Below are 14,968 nucleotides of genomic sequence, written 5' to 3' on the forward strand. Positions count from 1 at the left end.
CTGGGGACGGTGGGCCTCCCTTCTTCACCTCGGCCACTGCGGTCCTCCCCGGGCCCCCTTCACCAGCCCTCTCTCTGCCTGACTGCCCATCCTTAGCCCTGCAGCCTCGGACCCCGTGACAGGCTTCCCTGGGGAAGCACTGAAGGGACAGCTCGGGTCTAAGATGGGGAGAAGGGGTGCCGGCTTTCAGTCCCCGTGATTCATCGTTTCCAAAGCTGGGAGGCCACCTGGACGGCAGGGAGCCAAGGGGGACTTCGCTCTGCTGTTGCAGAGGGGCCTCCAGGTGACCCAAATTCAGTGCAGAGAACCCATTTCCCCCCACCTCCCCCATCTCCCCATCAAGACTGACCGCAGGAAGTGCTTTCTGACACCAGGCTGTAAAATGAAGAAAAGACTCGGGTACTGGGTACTCGGTTATGCAAACAAAGGCTGTGAATGGGACAAACTGCCCCCAGTCAGGCCTGCGCTCCTGCCTTCTCCTCCAGGGGCACTGGCCCAGGCAAGTCGGGCCTCTGAGCATCTTCTGAGCAGGCCTGCATCCCTGCCACGGCCCCACCCCCCTTGCAGCCCTCCCAAGTGGGTCCCCCTCCCCCTGCTCCGGGCCCTCCAAGGGGGGCTTCCGGGCTATTGCCCCACACCACGAGAGGAGGCCTCTGGTCTTGTTTTATTTTATTGAACTCAAGGAGTCTTGTTTGGTTTTGTTTTGAACTTAGAGTGACAAGATTTGACAATACCAGAAGCGAGAACATTTCTCAGCAGACGGTGCTGACCAGTACAGTCAATCACACGCAGGAAAGTGACGCTCATCTTATTCAGCTCGTGTCTCTGATTTTGTAGAAGCCTCGCTGCCTGGAAAACAGACTGCAAATAAATAAAGTGCACTGAGAGCCCATCAGGCAGCCAGGGCCGACTGGGGGGAGAGGGGAGAGGCGGGGGAGGAAGCACGCTAACTACTCAAGGCCAAGGTGGTCAGAAAAGCAGAGGCAGGAACACATGCTGAAGATGTGCGGACCCTCCCCAGTCCCCGGGCCTCGCGCTGAGACTTCCTGCGCCCTCGGGACCGGACCCGGACCGGGGACCCACGGGGCGGGGCGGGGCGTCCCTGCAGAGGAGGGGTCTCAGGCCAGGGGCCCTGAGGCTCCCCCCACACCTCTCCCTGTTGGGAAGAGGTGTCATAGGCCCCGGGCAGCTCCAGCTGAGCCCCAAGGCTGCAGCTGGGGAGCAGGTCACCCCGAGGGTGAGACCTGGGCTTGAACGGGGCACATCTGTGGATCAGCCCCGAGGAGGCCCCTCGTCCTCTCCTCTCAGGCAGCCCATGTGGCTCTCGCAGGCTGTCCCCACAGATCTGTGGATGGAGTCAGCAGGCTGGCAGGCTCCCACAAGTGGTTCCGGGTGGGAGGGGATTGGGCGCAGGAGGGGCCACAGGACCGGGGATCCCAGGACACTCGGTACAAGGAAGGAAGCCAGTACACCCTGTCTGCGGGGAAACTGCAGGGGATACATGGTGGCCTCGTCTGGCCTCAGTCCCCAGGGCCAGGCAGGCAGAGCCCTTCACCCAGGACCGGGCTTCCAGCTGGACGGCAGAGGAGGGCAGGTGGTGTGACCCTGGGCCACTCTGTCCCTGGGGCTGACCGGACCACTTCGGTTTTCAGTCCCAGGAACTCGGAGCACTGGGGGCCGAGGGCAGCCAGCAGCAGAGCGGCTGTGGGACCGGGGTCTTTCCTGGCTCCCCCGGGGCCGAGGCTGGCCATCCTGGTACAGGGGGAGCAGCACACCCGGGGCCTCCAGGACCATCCAAGGCCATCTAGAGGAGGTTCTCTCGCGTGATCCTGGGCTCGGGGGGCCAAGCCTGGGGACAGAGAGATGGGGTTATGCGTGGGTCCCGGCCCCGGCCCCCACACCAGCTTTATCCCTTCACCCTCCTGGTTCCATCACGTTCCCAGGAGCCACGCTACCCCCCACCCCCACTCTGCCACCCAGACTGAGAGGCTTCTGCCGCTCGACTGCTGAGGAGTCCTTGGTCACGCCTGGGGTGGGGCGGCAGGGGCGGCCAGGCTGTGTAGATGAAGGCTTCGGCTGCACAAGGGGTTCTGGGACTGTCTCCCGTGTCCATCTCAGCCCCGACTGTCTTCCCTGTGACCTGGCACCCCCCCCTCCAAGGAAAGCCAGTTCCCCACACTCCCTACCCTGGGCCTCTCTCTCCCCCTAGGTGCCCCGAGGGCCTTGAGGTCCCCTCCCCCACCCCAACCTGTCCTGCCAGGTTTTCTGGAAGACAGGGGACAGATTCAGCCCCACCACTTCTTGTGTGTGTGACAAGGGCAAATCTCTTCCTGTCTCAGAGCCCGCGTTTCCAGTCATGGGGTGGGGAGAACAGAACGCCCTCAAAGTGTTGCTAGGAGGTCTAGTGTGGAGGTGACAGGGTCTCATCCTTCCCCACGCCAGAACTGGACCGCTGGGTACCCCACCCCTCCGTGCCTCTGCCTGGAAGGCCCTTCCTGTCCTCCTGGGCCGGGCCCTTTGCCCAGCAGCTCCCCGGGGCAGCTCTAGGGCCAGGGGCGCCCCTGGGCAGGGATTTGAGTCTCTTGACAAGGCCAGAGAAGGGGCGGGTCACCACCTACAAACACTGGTTCCTGAAAGACAGAAAGAGGCGGAGACTTGACAGTGCCTCCTCACCCAGAACACCCCCTCCCCTTTCCCCAAGTGCTGCCTCCTCGACAAGCCCCTCGTCCACCTGCTCTCCCCACCCCAGCCTGAGAGCCGCCCTCTGCTCAAGGAGATCCCCACTGCCCTAGCTCCTCTGGGTGCACAGGGGCTGCTGGAGGCGGCATTCCGTGGCACCTGGCCGGCAGAGGTAGGGGCCGCAGGGAGCGCGGGGCGTGGCTGCGATGGCGGAAGAGCAAGACTGTGGGGGCGGGGACAGGGCGGAGCAGCCCTCCCACTCGTCCAGGTCTCCAAACGTCCAAACGTCCCGCCCCGGGATGCCCTCAGAGGGGGAGGGGAGCGGGAACAGGCCGAGAGCGGCCCCCCAGCCCCCAACACAGGACAGGAGGCAGTTCTGCCAAGGGCTGGGCGGGAGCTGTGGAGACCCCAGGGGCCTGAGAAGGGGACCGACCAGGGGTTTGGCCAAGAACGCAACCACCCTTCCTGTCTGGCCCCACAAGGGGGTGAAAGATGGCAGCATCTTTTCCTTCTAGAGCCTTCCCCGGCGCCTCTCCCAGCCCATTCCCTGGGGTTCCGGTGGCAGCATAGGGGCCTCAGGGACAGCGGGGCGGGGATGGGCCGACCCTCCGAGATGCCCAGGCCGCCGCCGCCCCTCACCCATCTGGGAATGAGACCCAGGGAGTCCTGGGCACCTGTGCCTCCCCCCGCCCCGCCCCTGCCTGGGCAGCTCAGGGGCTGGCTCCCTCGGGTCCAGGGCACAGTTCCTGCCGGCCACCACGATGTCATGGCAAGCGCTCCCGCCGGCCCGAAGCCCCAGCCTCTGGCCTCCTACCTTGTTGGTCAGGGCCAGTCAAGTCCCTGCTGCCGAATTTTTCCTTTCTGCTTCCCCCACCCCGGCCAACGTGAGGCGACAGGTCGGCCGCAGTCAAATGGTGTTTTCTTTCTCGAGCCCGACGGAAAGGACCCGTCTGGTGAGTTTCTGTGCAATGGGTCACCGGCCGCGACGCGTGTGGGCGGGTCGCGGCCGGGGCCCGGCTGGGTGGCTCGGTGGCCCGCGTCCTCCCGCGGAGGTCTAGGGTCCGGGGGCCCCGGCCGCCCCGCCTCCTGCCCCCGCCGCGTGCCGGCGGCCGTCCTCCATGCCGGCGCCCCTGTCCGTCTGGGCCGCGCGCGCCGGTCCCTCTGGCCGGGGCTGCGGCGGCGTGCGCTCACTCGATCCGCACCTGCAGGCGGACGTTGAGCATCACCGAGGCCACCACGTAGAAGTAGGGGAAGTTCATGCGCAGCCGCCAGGCCAGGTCGAAGAAGGTGATCAGGGTGCGCGTGAGCCCCTTGCAGAAGGCGCCGTACGAGCCGCGGGCCGCTGCCGAGCGCGACAGCCGCAGCGCCAGGCCTGACAGGGCCGCCGCCGCCGCCGCCGCCGACAGAGCCGCGGACGCCGCCATGGGCCTGGGCCCGCGCAGGCCCCGCCGACCGACACGAGTGCGAGCGGCCGGGCAGGTGGACGCGAGGCCTGCAGCGCCCCGCCCCGCGCCGCCCTCTGTCACCTCTTCCCTTGCTGGCCCCGGGATGCCCCACCGCCGCCACCTCCGCCGCCACCGCCCCTTCTGAGCAGCTCGCAGAGAGCTCCGCCCACAGAAAGCTCCGCCCCTCACCGGCTGCCGCAGCGGCGGCCGCCAGTATAACCCCGCCCCCCTCTTGGCCACACCCCTCCCGGGCGCTACAGAGCGGCCGCCGCTGTCGTAGACCCGCCTACGGGACCGCCCCGCCTGCGAGCCCCTCCTCCTCCTGGGCTCCCAAGGGCAGAGCCCGAGGGCGTGAGTGGTTTGGGAGGTGGTGCTGCCCAGGGATTGCTTTTGCCGAGTATCCTTGAGGGGAGGGGAGGGGAGGGCCGGAAGGTCTGGACCGCTATACTGATTCTGTATTGAAGGCCCACTGGGAAGGCTCCCCCGGTTTACCTTATCCCCTGCCCCACCATCTCCTCCGAAAACCCCGCAGGGCGACCTGTTGGATCTTTCTTTAATTCACATTTCTCTGCTAACTCAGCAGAGTTTCCCCAAGCTACAGGGGCATTTTTCCTCTCTGGTATATTTGCTGCTCATGTGTATTTCTTTATTGAATTGCCCTGTTGTCCTTGTTTTTAAATTTTTTTTTTTTTTAAATATGAAATTTATTGTCAAATTGGTTTCCATACAACACCCAGTACTCATTCCAACAGGTGCCCTCCTCAAAACCCATCACCCACCCTCCCCTCCCTTCCACCCCCCATCAACCCTCAGTTTGTTCTCAGTTTTTTTTTTTTTTTTTTTTATGAAGTTTATTGACAAATTGGTTTCCATACAACACCCAGTGCTCATCCCAAAAGGTGCCCTCCTCAATACCCATCACCCACCCGCCCCTCCCTCCCACCCCCCATCAACCCTCAGTTTGTTCTCAGTTTTTAACAGTCTCTTATGCTTTGGCTCTCTCCCACTCTAACGTCTTTTTTTTTTTCTCCCTTCCCCTCCCCCATGGGTTCCTGTTGAGTTTCTCAGGATCCACATAAGAGTGAAACCATATGGTATCTGTCTTTCTCTGTATGGCTTATTTCACTTAGCATCACACTCTCCAGTTCCATCCACGTTGCTACAAAAGGCCATATTTCATTTTTTCTCATTGCCACGTAGTATTCCATTGTGTATATAAACCACAATTTCTTTATCCATTCATCAGTTGATGGACATTTAGGCTCTTTCCATAATTTGGCTATTGTTGAGAGTGCTGCTATGAACATTGGGGTACAAGTGCCCCTATGCATCAGTACTCCTGTATCCCTTGGGTAGATTCCTAGCAGTGCTATTGCTGGGTCATAGGGTAGGTCTATTTTTAATTTTCCGAGGAACCTCCACACTGTTTTCCAGAGCGGCTGCACCAATTTGCATTCCCACCAACAGTGCAAGAGGGTTCCCGTTTCTCCACATCCTCTCCAGCATCTATAGTCTCCTGATTTGTTCATTTTGGCCACTCTGACTGGCGTGAGGTGATACCTGAGTGTGGTTTTGATTTGTATTTCCCTGATAAGGAGCGACGCTGAACATCTTTTCATGTGCCTGTTGGCCATCTGGATGTCTTCTTTAGAAAAGTGTCTATTCATGTTTTCTGCCCATTTCTTCACTGGGTTATTTGTTTTTCGGGTGTGGAGTTTGGTGAGCTCTTTATAGATTTTAGATACTAGCCCTTTGTCCGATATGTCATTTGCAAATATCTTTTCCCATTCCGTTGGTTGTCTTTTAGTTTTGTTGGTTGTTTCCTTTGCTGTGCAGAAGCTTTTTATCTTCATAAGGTCCCAGTAATTCACTTTTGCTTTTAATTCCCTTGCCTTTGGGGATGTGTCGAGTAAGAGATTGCTACGGCTGAGGTCAGAGAGGTCTTTTCCTGCTTTCTCCTCTAAGGTTCTGATGGTTTCCTGTCTCACATTTAGGTCCTTTATCCATTTTGAGTTTATTTTTGTAAATGGTGTGAGAAAGTGGTCTAGTTTCAACCTTCTGCATGTTGCTGTCCAGTTCTCCCAGCACCATTTGTTAAAGAGGCTGTCTTTTTTCCATTGGATGTTCTTTCCTGCTTTGTCAAAGATGAGTTGGCCATATGTTTGTGGGTCTAGTTCTGGGGTTTCTATTCTATTCCATTGGTCTGTGTGTCTGTTTTTGTGCCAATACCATGCTGTCTTGATGATGACAGCTTTGTAGTAGAGGCTGAAGTCTGGGATTGTGATGCCTCCTGCTTTGGTCTTCTTCTTCAAAATTCCTTTGGCTATTCGGGGCCTTTTGTGGTTCCATATGAATTTTAGGATTGCTTGTTCTAGTTTCGAGAAGAATGCTGGTGCAATTTTGATTGGGATTGCATTGAATGTGTAGATAGCTTTGGGTAGTATTGACATTTTGACAATATTTATTTTTCCAATCCATGAGCAGGGAATGTCTTTCCATTTCTTTAAATCTTCTTCAATTACCTTCATAAACTTTCTATAGTTTTCAGCATACAGATCCTTTACATCTTTGGTTAGATTTATTCCTAGGTATTTTATGCTTTTTGGTGCAATTGTGAATGGGATCAGTTTCTTTATTTGTCTTTCTGTTGCTTCATTGTTAGTGTATAAGAATGCAACTGATTTCTGTACATTGATTTTGTATCCTGCAACTTTGCTGAATTCATGTATCAGTTCTAGCAGACTTTTGGTGGAGTCTATCGGATTTTCCATGTATAATATCATGTCATCTGCAAAAAGCGAAAGCTTGACTTCATCTTTGCCAATTTTGATGCCTTTGATTTCCTTTTGTTGTCTGATTGCTGATGCTAGAACTTCCAGCACTATGTTAAATAACAACGGTGAGAGTGGGCATCCCTGTCGTGTTCCTGATCTCAGGGAAAAAGCTCTCAGTTTTTCCCCGTTGAGGATGATGTTAGCTGTGGGCTTTTCATAAATGGCTTTTATGATCTTTAAGTATGTTCCTTCTATCCCGACTTTCTCAAGGGTTTTTATTAAGAAAGGGTGCTGGATTTTATCAAAGGCCTTTTCTGCATCGATTGACAGGATCATATGGTTCTTCTCTTTTTTTTTGTTAATGTGATGTATCACGTTGATTGATTTGCGAATGTTGAACCAGCCCTGCATCCCAGGAATGAATCCCACTTGATCATGGTGAATAATTCTTTTTATATGCTGTTGAATTCGATTTGCTAGTATCTTATTGAGAATTTTGGCATCCATATTCATCAGGGATATTGGCCTGTAGTTCTCTTTTTTTACTGGGTCTCTGTCTGGTTTAGGAATCAAAGTAATACTGGCTTCATAGAATGAGTCTGGAAGTTTTCCTTCCCTTTCTATTTCTTGGAATAGCTTGAGAAGGATAGGTATTATCTCTGCTTTAAACGTCTGGTAGAACTCCCCTGGGAAGCCATCTGGTCCTGGACTCTTATTTGTTGGGAGATTTTTGATAACCGATTCAATTTCTTCGCTGGTTATGGGTCTGTTCAAGCTTTCTATTTCCTCCTGATTGAGTTTTGGAAGAGTGTGGGTGTTCAGGAATTTGTCCATTTCTTCCAGGTTGTCCAATTTGTTGGCATATAATTTTTCATAGTATTCCCTGATAATTGTTTGTATCTCTGAGGGATTGGTTGTAATAATTCCATTTTCATTCATGATTTTATCTATTTGGGTCATCTCCCTTTTCTTTTTGAGAAGCCTGGCTAGAGGTTTGTCAATTTTGTTTATTTTTTCAAAAAACCAACTCTTGGTTTCGTTGATCTGCTCTACAGTTTTTTTAGATTCTATATTGTTTATTTCTGCTCTGATCTTTATTATTTCTCTTCTTCTGCTGGGTTTAGGCTGCCTTTGCTGTTCTGCTTCTATTTCCTTTAGGTGTGCTGTTAGATTTTGTATTTGGGATTTTTCTTGTTTCTTGAGATAGGCCTGGATTGCGATGTATTTTCCTCTCAGGACTGCCTTCGCTGCGTCCCAAAGCGTTTGGATTGTTGTATTTTCATTTTCGTTTGTTTCCATATATTTTTTGATTTCTTCTCTAATTGCCTGGTTGACCCACTCATTCGTGAGTAGGGTGTTCTTTAACCTCCATGCTTTTGGAGGTTTTCCAGACTTTTTCCTGTGGTTGACTTCAAGCTTCATAGCATTGTGGTCTGAAAGTATGCATGGTATAATTTCAATTCTTGTAAACTTATGAAGGGCTGATTTGTGACCCAGTATATGATCTATCTTGGAGAATGTTCCATGTGCACTCGAGAAGAAAGTATATTCTGTTGCTTTGGGATGCAGAGTTCTAAATATATCTGTCAAGTCCATCTGATCCAGTGTCTCATTCAGGGCCCTTGTTTCTTTATTGACCGTGTGTCTAGATGATCTATCCATTTCTGTAAGTGGGGTGTTAAAGTCCCCAGCAATTACCTCTGGCCGGGGCTGCGGCGGCGTGCGCTCACTCGATCCGCACCTGCAGGCGGACGTTGAGCATCACCGAGGCCACCACGTAGAAGTAGGGGAAGTTCATGCGCAGCCGCCAGGCCAGGTCGAAGAAGGTGATCAGGGTGCGCGTGAGCCCCTTGCAGAAGGCGCCGTACGAGCCGCGGGCCGCTGCCGAGCGCGACAGCCGCAGCGCCAGGCCTGACAGGGCCGCCGCCGCCGCCGCCGCCGACAGAGCCGCGGACGCCGCCATGGGCCTGGGCCCGCGCAGGCCCCGCCGACCGACACGAGTGCGAGCGGCCGGGCAGGTGGACGCGAGGCCTGCAGCGCCCCGCCCCGCGCCGCCCTCTGTCACCTCTTCCCTTGCTGGCCCCGGGATGCCCCACCGCCGCCACCTCCGCCGCCACCGCCCCTTCTGAGCAGCTCGCAGAGAGCTCCGCCCACAGAAAGCTCCGCCCCTCACCGGCTGCCGCAGCGGCGGCCGCCAGTATAACCCCGCCCCCCTCTTGGCCACACCCCTCCCGGGCGCTACAGAGCGGCCGCCGCTGTCGTAGACCCGCCTACGGGACCGCCCCGCCTGCGAGCCCCTCCTCCTCCTGGGCTCCCAAGGGCAGAGCCCGAGGGCGTGAGTGGTTTGGGAGGTGGTGCTGCCCAGGGATTGCTTTTGCCGAGTATCCTTGAGGGGAGGGGAGGGGAGGGCCGGAAGGTCTGGACCGCTATACTGATTCTGTATTGAAGGCCCACTGGGAAGGCTCCCCCGGTTTACCTTATCCCCTGCCCCACCATCTCCTCCGAAAACCCCGCAGGGCGACCTGTTGGATCTTTCTTTAATTCACATTTCTCTGCTAACTCAGCAGAGTTTCCCCAAGCTACAGGGGCATTTTTCCTCTCTGGTATATTTGCTGCTCATGTGTATTTCTTTATTGAATTGCCCTGTTGTCCTTGTTTTTAAATTTTTTTAAAAAAATTATTTATTTTGAGATAGAGAGAGCATGAGTGGGGTAGGGGCAGAGAGCGAGAGGGAGAGAGAATTCCAAGCAGACTCTGCACTGACACAGCACAGAGCCGGATGTGGGGCTAGAACTCTTGAGCTGTGAGATCATGGCTTGAGCCTAAATCAAGAATCAGATGCTTAGCTGACTGAACCACCCAGGCGCCCCCCCCCCCAACATTCTCATTCTTATACCTGTAGGGAAAGAAAACTTTCCCTCTACACTCTTAGTTTCTATATGTATACACCTCCTAGGTGTATGAAATAAATCGACAATAGGCAGATTAACAGCAGAAAAGGTATACACCTTTATTAATTTTTAATATTACCTGTCCGGGGACATCACAGGTAAAAAAAAAATGTGAACACCCAGAAAGGCAGTGTGATTTGAGAGGTTATATACCATCTTAATCGGGGAAGGGGATTGGCGATGTAGGCAATTTAGGGGAGACTAAGTGATTTTTTTAGGAAACATGAGTGAGTTCTTAGTAGAACGGACTGGAGATTGGATAGTTTGTGAAAGATTTTGGATGTGGTGTGGATTTCTAGTTTTCCCCCTTGTGGTAAGAATCAATTTCCCTGGTTGATGAAATTTCTTAGGAGGGGTTTTATGAGAATTGAGTTCCTTTTGGAGGATTTGTCTTTAGGCCCATAAGGGGATGTTAATCTAAAAAATAAAATTGTCAGGGGCACCTGGTGGCTTAGTTGGTTAAGTGTCCAACTTCAGCTCAGTTCATGATCTCGCGGTTTGTGAGTTCAAGCCCAATGACAGGCTCTGTGCTAATAGCTCAGAGCCTGGAGCCTGCTTCAGATTCTGTGTCTCCGTCTCTGTCTCTGCCCCTCCCCTGCTCGTGCACTGTCTCTCTGCCTCTTTCTCAAAAATAAATAAACGTTTAAAAAAATTTAATAAAAAATAAAATTATCAGTAATTCACCAGCATAAACATGTTTATTTGGAAATAGGAGAGAATTACAACCCAGGACAATCAAGCAATGGCTTAATGGTAGGCAAGTCGAGAGAACAAGAGAGGAAGTTTCTTCTATAGAGGAAAGGGGGAGGCTGGGATGGCTGTTATAAACAAAAAGTACATTAGAGTAAATTGGGAGTTTCAAGTATAGTAGATTTTCATTGGCTTGGTTGTGACGGTCTTTCATTGGCTGGGCTGTTGTTGGGGAGGGAGGGAAGGAGAAACATCTTTCTTTTTCCTGGTGGGGTAGTAATAGCTAATGTAGTATCTATTTGAAAGATATGTCTCTTCCTCTCAGTGTCTGCAATATACAAGGAATGGTAGGTAGGACATAAGGGGTCCCCTTCTGGTCTCCCATGAGGTTTCCTTTTATTAATTTTCACAGAGATTTCAGAGAAAGCCCCTCCCTGCATTTGCTATGTTTCAAGTGCTTTTAGCTCAAAATAATATGCCAAAGTGGCATATTTTGGCATGGTGTGCCCCGAAGTCCTTCAAATCACGTGGTGATTTCTAACCACTCCTCTTAATCTATTGTTTTCCCTGGATACTGCACAGGATCGTCTCAGGTTTTCAGTTGCCCTTGTTCATAGCATTTTTTAATGGTGTGCTTAGAAGCACTTCTGTGGTTTCACCCTAATCTTTATTCCAAGGCAAATCCAACTCAGACTTGATCAGTTATTAAAGGCGATTTAATAAATTGTGGAAATAGTCATGCTTGCTTATACACATAACTTTTATTTTTATTTTCTAATTTTTAAGTTTATTTATGTAATTTGAGAGAGAGAGAGAGAGAGAGAGAGAGGGCAGGAGAGGGGCAGAGACAGTGAGAGAGAGAGAGAGAGAGAGAGAGAGAGAGAATCCCAAATTTGGGACTGAACCCATGAACTGTGAGGTCATGACCTGAAACCAAGAGTCAGATGCTTAACCTACTGAGTCATGCAGGTGCCCCTATACACATAACTTTTCAAAAAAGCTGTCTGGGGGCGCCTAGGTGGCTCACTCTGTTGATCGTTCACTCTTGATTTTGGCTCAGGTCGTGATCTCACAATTGGTAAGATTGAACCCCAAGTCGGGCTCTGCACTGAGAGTGCAGAGCCTGCTTTGGATTCTCTCTCTCCCTCTCTCTCTGTCTGCTCCTCCCCCACTCATGCGTGCACATGCTCTCTCTCTCTCTCTCTTTCAAAATAAATAAATAAACATTAAAAAAAAAAAGCTGTCTGCAAGAAGTAGATTCACAATGACCCCACCCTAGTTTCCCAAGGAGAGCTGGCTTGAGTATTTAGGCTCTCTCAAAATGCCTGTTCACCACCACACTTGAACATCTCTGTGGCATCTCTATAATGGCGTAAGGAACTCAGCAAATCCATATATACTGATCTGGCAATTCCTACCACATAGTAAAGGGAAACAAGGCAAGCCTGAAGCATCAAAGAAACTGAAGGAGGTGGTAGGGAATAGGACTAATGGGTGGTTCACTTTACCACCCAAACACAAATTTTATCTCTGTTAATACATCCTTCAAAATAGAGAGGAAAGAAAGACATTCTCAGATGGAAAAAAATTAAGAGAAATTTTGATCAGCAGATATATCCTTAAAGAATGGCTCAGGGAAGTTTCCTAAATGGAAAGGAAAAGATCACCTGAGGAAGATGGCACTTTAGGAAGGAAAAAGAGTCATTGGAATGGGTAAAAAGAAGAGAAAATATAATAGACTATCTTCTTGAGATTTCAAAATTATTTTGATGGTTGAAGCAAAAATTAGAATTTCATCTCATATGGAGGAAATGCTTGACATTTATATTTAAAAGTGAAAAGGTTAGGGGTGCCGGGGTTGCTCAGTTGGTTAAGTGTCTGACTCTTGATTTTGGTTCAGGTCATGATCTCACGGTTTGTGACTTTGAGCCCCGCATTGGACTCCACATTGACACTGTGGACCTGCTTGGGATTTTCTCTCTTCTCTCTCTGCCCCCCCACTCTCTCAAAATAAACAAATATACTTTTAAAAAATTATAAAAGTGAAAAGGTTAAATAGACCTAAATGGAAGTACGATTTCTATACCTCCCTGGAAGTGCTTTAAATTGTCAATGTCAGTACGCTATGATTAGTTATCATGTATACAGCATACCATTTTCTCACTGTTGCTTCTTACCTTATTTTCTCCCTCTCATTCCTGGAAAAATAATGCTCTTATCCACATTTCCAAATCCATTGCAAAAGGAGGAAACCTTTCTGCCTTCTGGATCTGTTCATGGTGTCAGAGACCCCTTGGTCTTACCTGTAACCAATTTGTTCTTAGTCCCGAATGCCACTTCCAACTATGCCTACAAGTTTATGGGTGTTACTTATCAAGTTATGCTATTATGGCCCAGTGTCCCCATACCTTGTCTCCATCTTTCTTCAGTCATAACTGTATTAGCTCAGTTAAATCCCTCCATCTTTGCAAATTGTGTAATCTTCACCACCTTCCATGTTCTTTTCCTTATCTAAGTGTGTCCCGTCTCCCTGAGCCCAAGGGAAATACAAATCAGCTAATTTTTCTTTGCAAGATTTGTAGAAAGGACTGTTTTAGGATGGGATGGCCTCTTAGAGGATGTTATCCCAACTCTTCTGATTCCTGGCTTGAAAGTGTCAATCAGAAAATTCTGGCTAATGGATCTGTCAATAACCAGACCCCAGCCAGAGTAGTCTGAGTTCCACCTGGTTTCATTTTTGTCTGCAGTGGATGGCATTTCCCATGGACCTAACTGTTCAGGTAACTGGTGAATTGGAGGTCAGTGTTTATTGGGATGTTTGACTGTCCCTGTCAACATCCACAACAAATCAGAAGCTTTCATTGGTCCATCCCATTAAACCTCTACAGTTGCCTTACATGGGAACTTCCAGGAGATGTATGTGACTCTGGGTTTGCCTCCATAAGGAGAGCCTTTCTTCCTTGGGTCAGAGTAAGTGCCAATGAACACATGATCAGAAATCTCTCCATAACATTAGGAGAGGTAGCTGACTCCACAGCCAATGCAGTGGCAGCTCAGAAACAATCACTTGACTCCCTGGCTAAAATAGTTTGGTGTAATCACGCAGCCCTTGATCATCTACTTGCTGAACAAGAAAGTGCTTGCGTGATAGTCAAAACCACGTACTACACTCTGGGGAAGGAGAAACACAATTACACAAAATGAGAGAACAAGCACATTGGCTACAATGAATTTAACCTAACGATCCATGGTCCTTTGATCTCTTTAGCCGATTACCTTCAGGTTGGGGTTCCGAGTTTAGAACCATTGCTCAAATGGGATTTGTCATATTACTTTCAATTCTGCTTTGTATAATTATTTTTAAGCTTTCTATATGCACCTGATAAACCTTTGTAGAAACAACATGTGGAACAGGGTGATACTAGCCCAATGCTTTGAGATGATCTCCAATGCTTACAACCCTGATAAGATATACGCTCTAGATGTGAATGCTGAAAGTTCTCCTTCCTACCCTTCCTTGTTACTAAATGTGATCTTAACGGTTTCCAACCTGTGTACTTTTCCTCCAATGTGAGATATGGCAACCATGAAGGGTCCTTCCTGGCACTCAGGGACAAAACCAGTAAATGTGGAAAACCTGACTCTTGATCAGTGATGTTTTAGAGGAAAATGATCAAAAGGGGGAAAATGTGAAAATTAATAAAGGAAACCTCATTTAAAATGGAGTGGGAAAGCCCTAAAGGGAGAGCTCTCACACACTACCATTTGTCAACAACATCTGTAGACCCCAATGGGAAGAAACTTACTTTCCTACCCCAGCAGGAGGAAGGAAGATTTCCTCCTCGCTCAGCAACAACTCAGCCAGTGAGAAACTGCCACAACTCAGCCAATGAGAGGCCATCACAACCTTGGACTCTCACTCTCCTCCAATGACTTTCCTTCGAAACCACACATCCCAAATTCCTCTCCCCTGTAACTCTTGGTTGATAGCACGGAGCTGATAGCACGGACCCTGCTTGGGATTCTCTCTCTCCCTCTCTCTCTGCTTCTCTGTCTCTCTCTCAAAATAAAGTTAAAAAAAGATTTAAAAAAAAGTGGCTCCTGGGACCATAGTGCATAGTGAGTGCCTTGGCACAGTTGGCTCCCTTCCAAGAAGAGCAAGACACAGCCTGTTTTGATACAAATATAGACGTGTAAGTTCATCTTTCCCACAGTACCTGTGGTATCGTTTAACATTGAACAGAAAGCCGTTGCTTAGAGCTGAACACTCACTGATCTCTCTGTGGAGTGAGTGTAGGGGTGAGGTGGTGGTGTTGGTAGGGTGGTGGTGGGGGTGGTGGTGTGTGGAGGGCGCCTAGCGACAAAGGAAGAGAAAAGAAGGCAGTGAGGAGTGGGGATTACACATCTGGGAGCAAGGTCCTTGGGGCAA

General features: G+C 50.6%; 2 protein-coding genes across 2 annotated transcripts; both read right to left on the bottom strand.

Annotated features, from left to right (window-relative positions):
* Positions 1 to 3,797: 3,797 nt before the first annotated feature.
* LOC124513994 (small integral membrane protein 10-like protein 2A) lies at positions 3,798 to 8,987 on the bottom strand. The gene is made up of 2 exons (XM_047082094.1): positions 8,597 to 8,987; positions 3,798 to 3,838 (listed from the first exon to the last, which is right to left on the bottom strand). The coding sequence occupies exon 1, from the start codon at positions 8,859 to 8,861 to the stop codon at positions 8,625 to 8,627; it is 237 nt and encodes a 78-aa protein (XP_046938050.1). The 5' UTR covers positions 8,862 to 8,987; the 3' UTR covers positions 3,798 to 3,838; positions 8,597 to 8,624.
* Positions 3,837 to 4,229, bottom strand: LOC124513993 (small integral membrane protein 10-like protein 2A). Its single transcript, XM_047082093.1, has one exon. The coding sequence runs from the start codon at positions 4,101 to 4,103 to the stop codon at positions 3,867 to 3,869; it is 237 nt and encodes a 78-aa protein (XP_046938049.1). The 5' UTR covers positions 4,104 to 4,229; the 3' UTR covers positions 3,837 to 3,866.
* Positions 8,988 to 14,968: the final 5,981 nt, after the last annotated feature.

The sequence above is a fragment of the Lynx rufus genome, unplaced genomic scaffold (assembly GCF_022079265.1).
Source record: "Lynx rufus isolate CCGP_SWC_20201006 ecotype Redwood Valley unplaced genomic scaffold, mLynRuf1.p SCAF_19, whole genome shotgun sequence".
NCBI lineage: Eukaryota > Metazoa > Chordata > Mammalia > Carnivora > Felidae > Lynx > Lynx rufus.

Coding starts and splice junctions, on each gene's coding strand:
- LOC124513993 (XM_047082093.1), bottom strand. CDS start 4,103: ATGGCGGCGTCCGCGGCTCTGTCGGCGGCGGCGGCGGCGGCGGCCCTG.
- LOC124513994 (XM_047082094.1), bottom strand. CDS start 8,861: ATGGCGGCGTCCGCGGCTCTGTCGGCGGCGGCGGCGGCGGCGGCCCTG.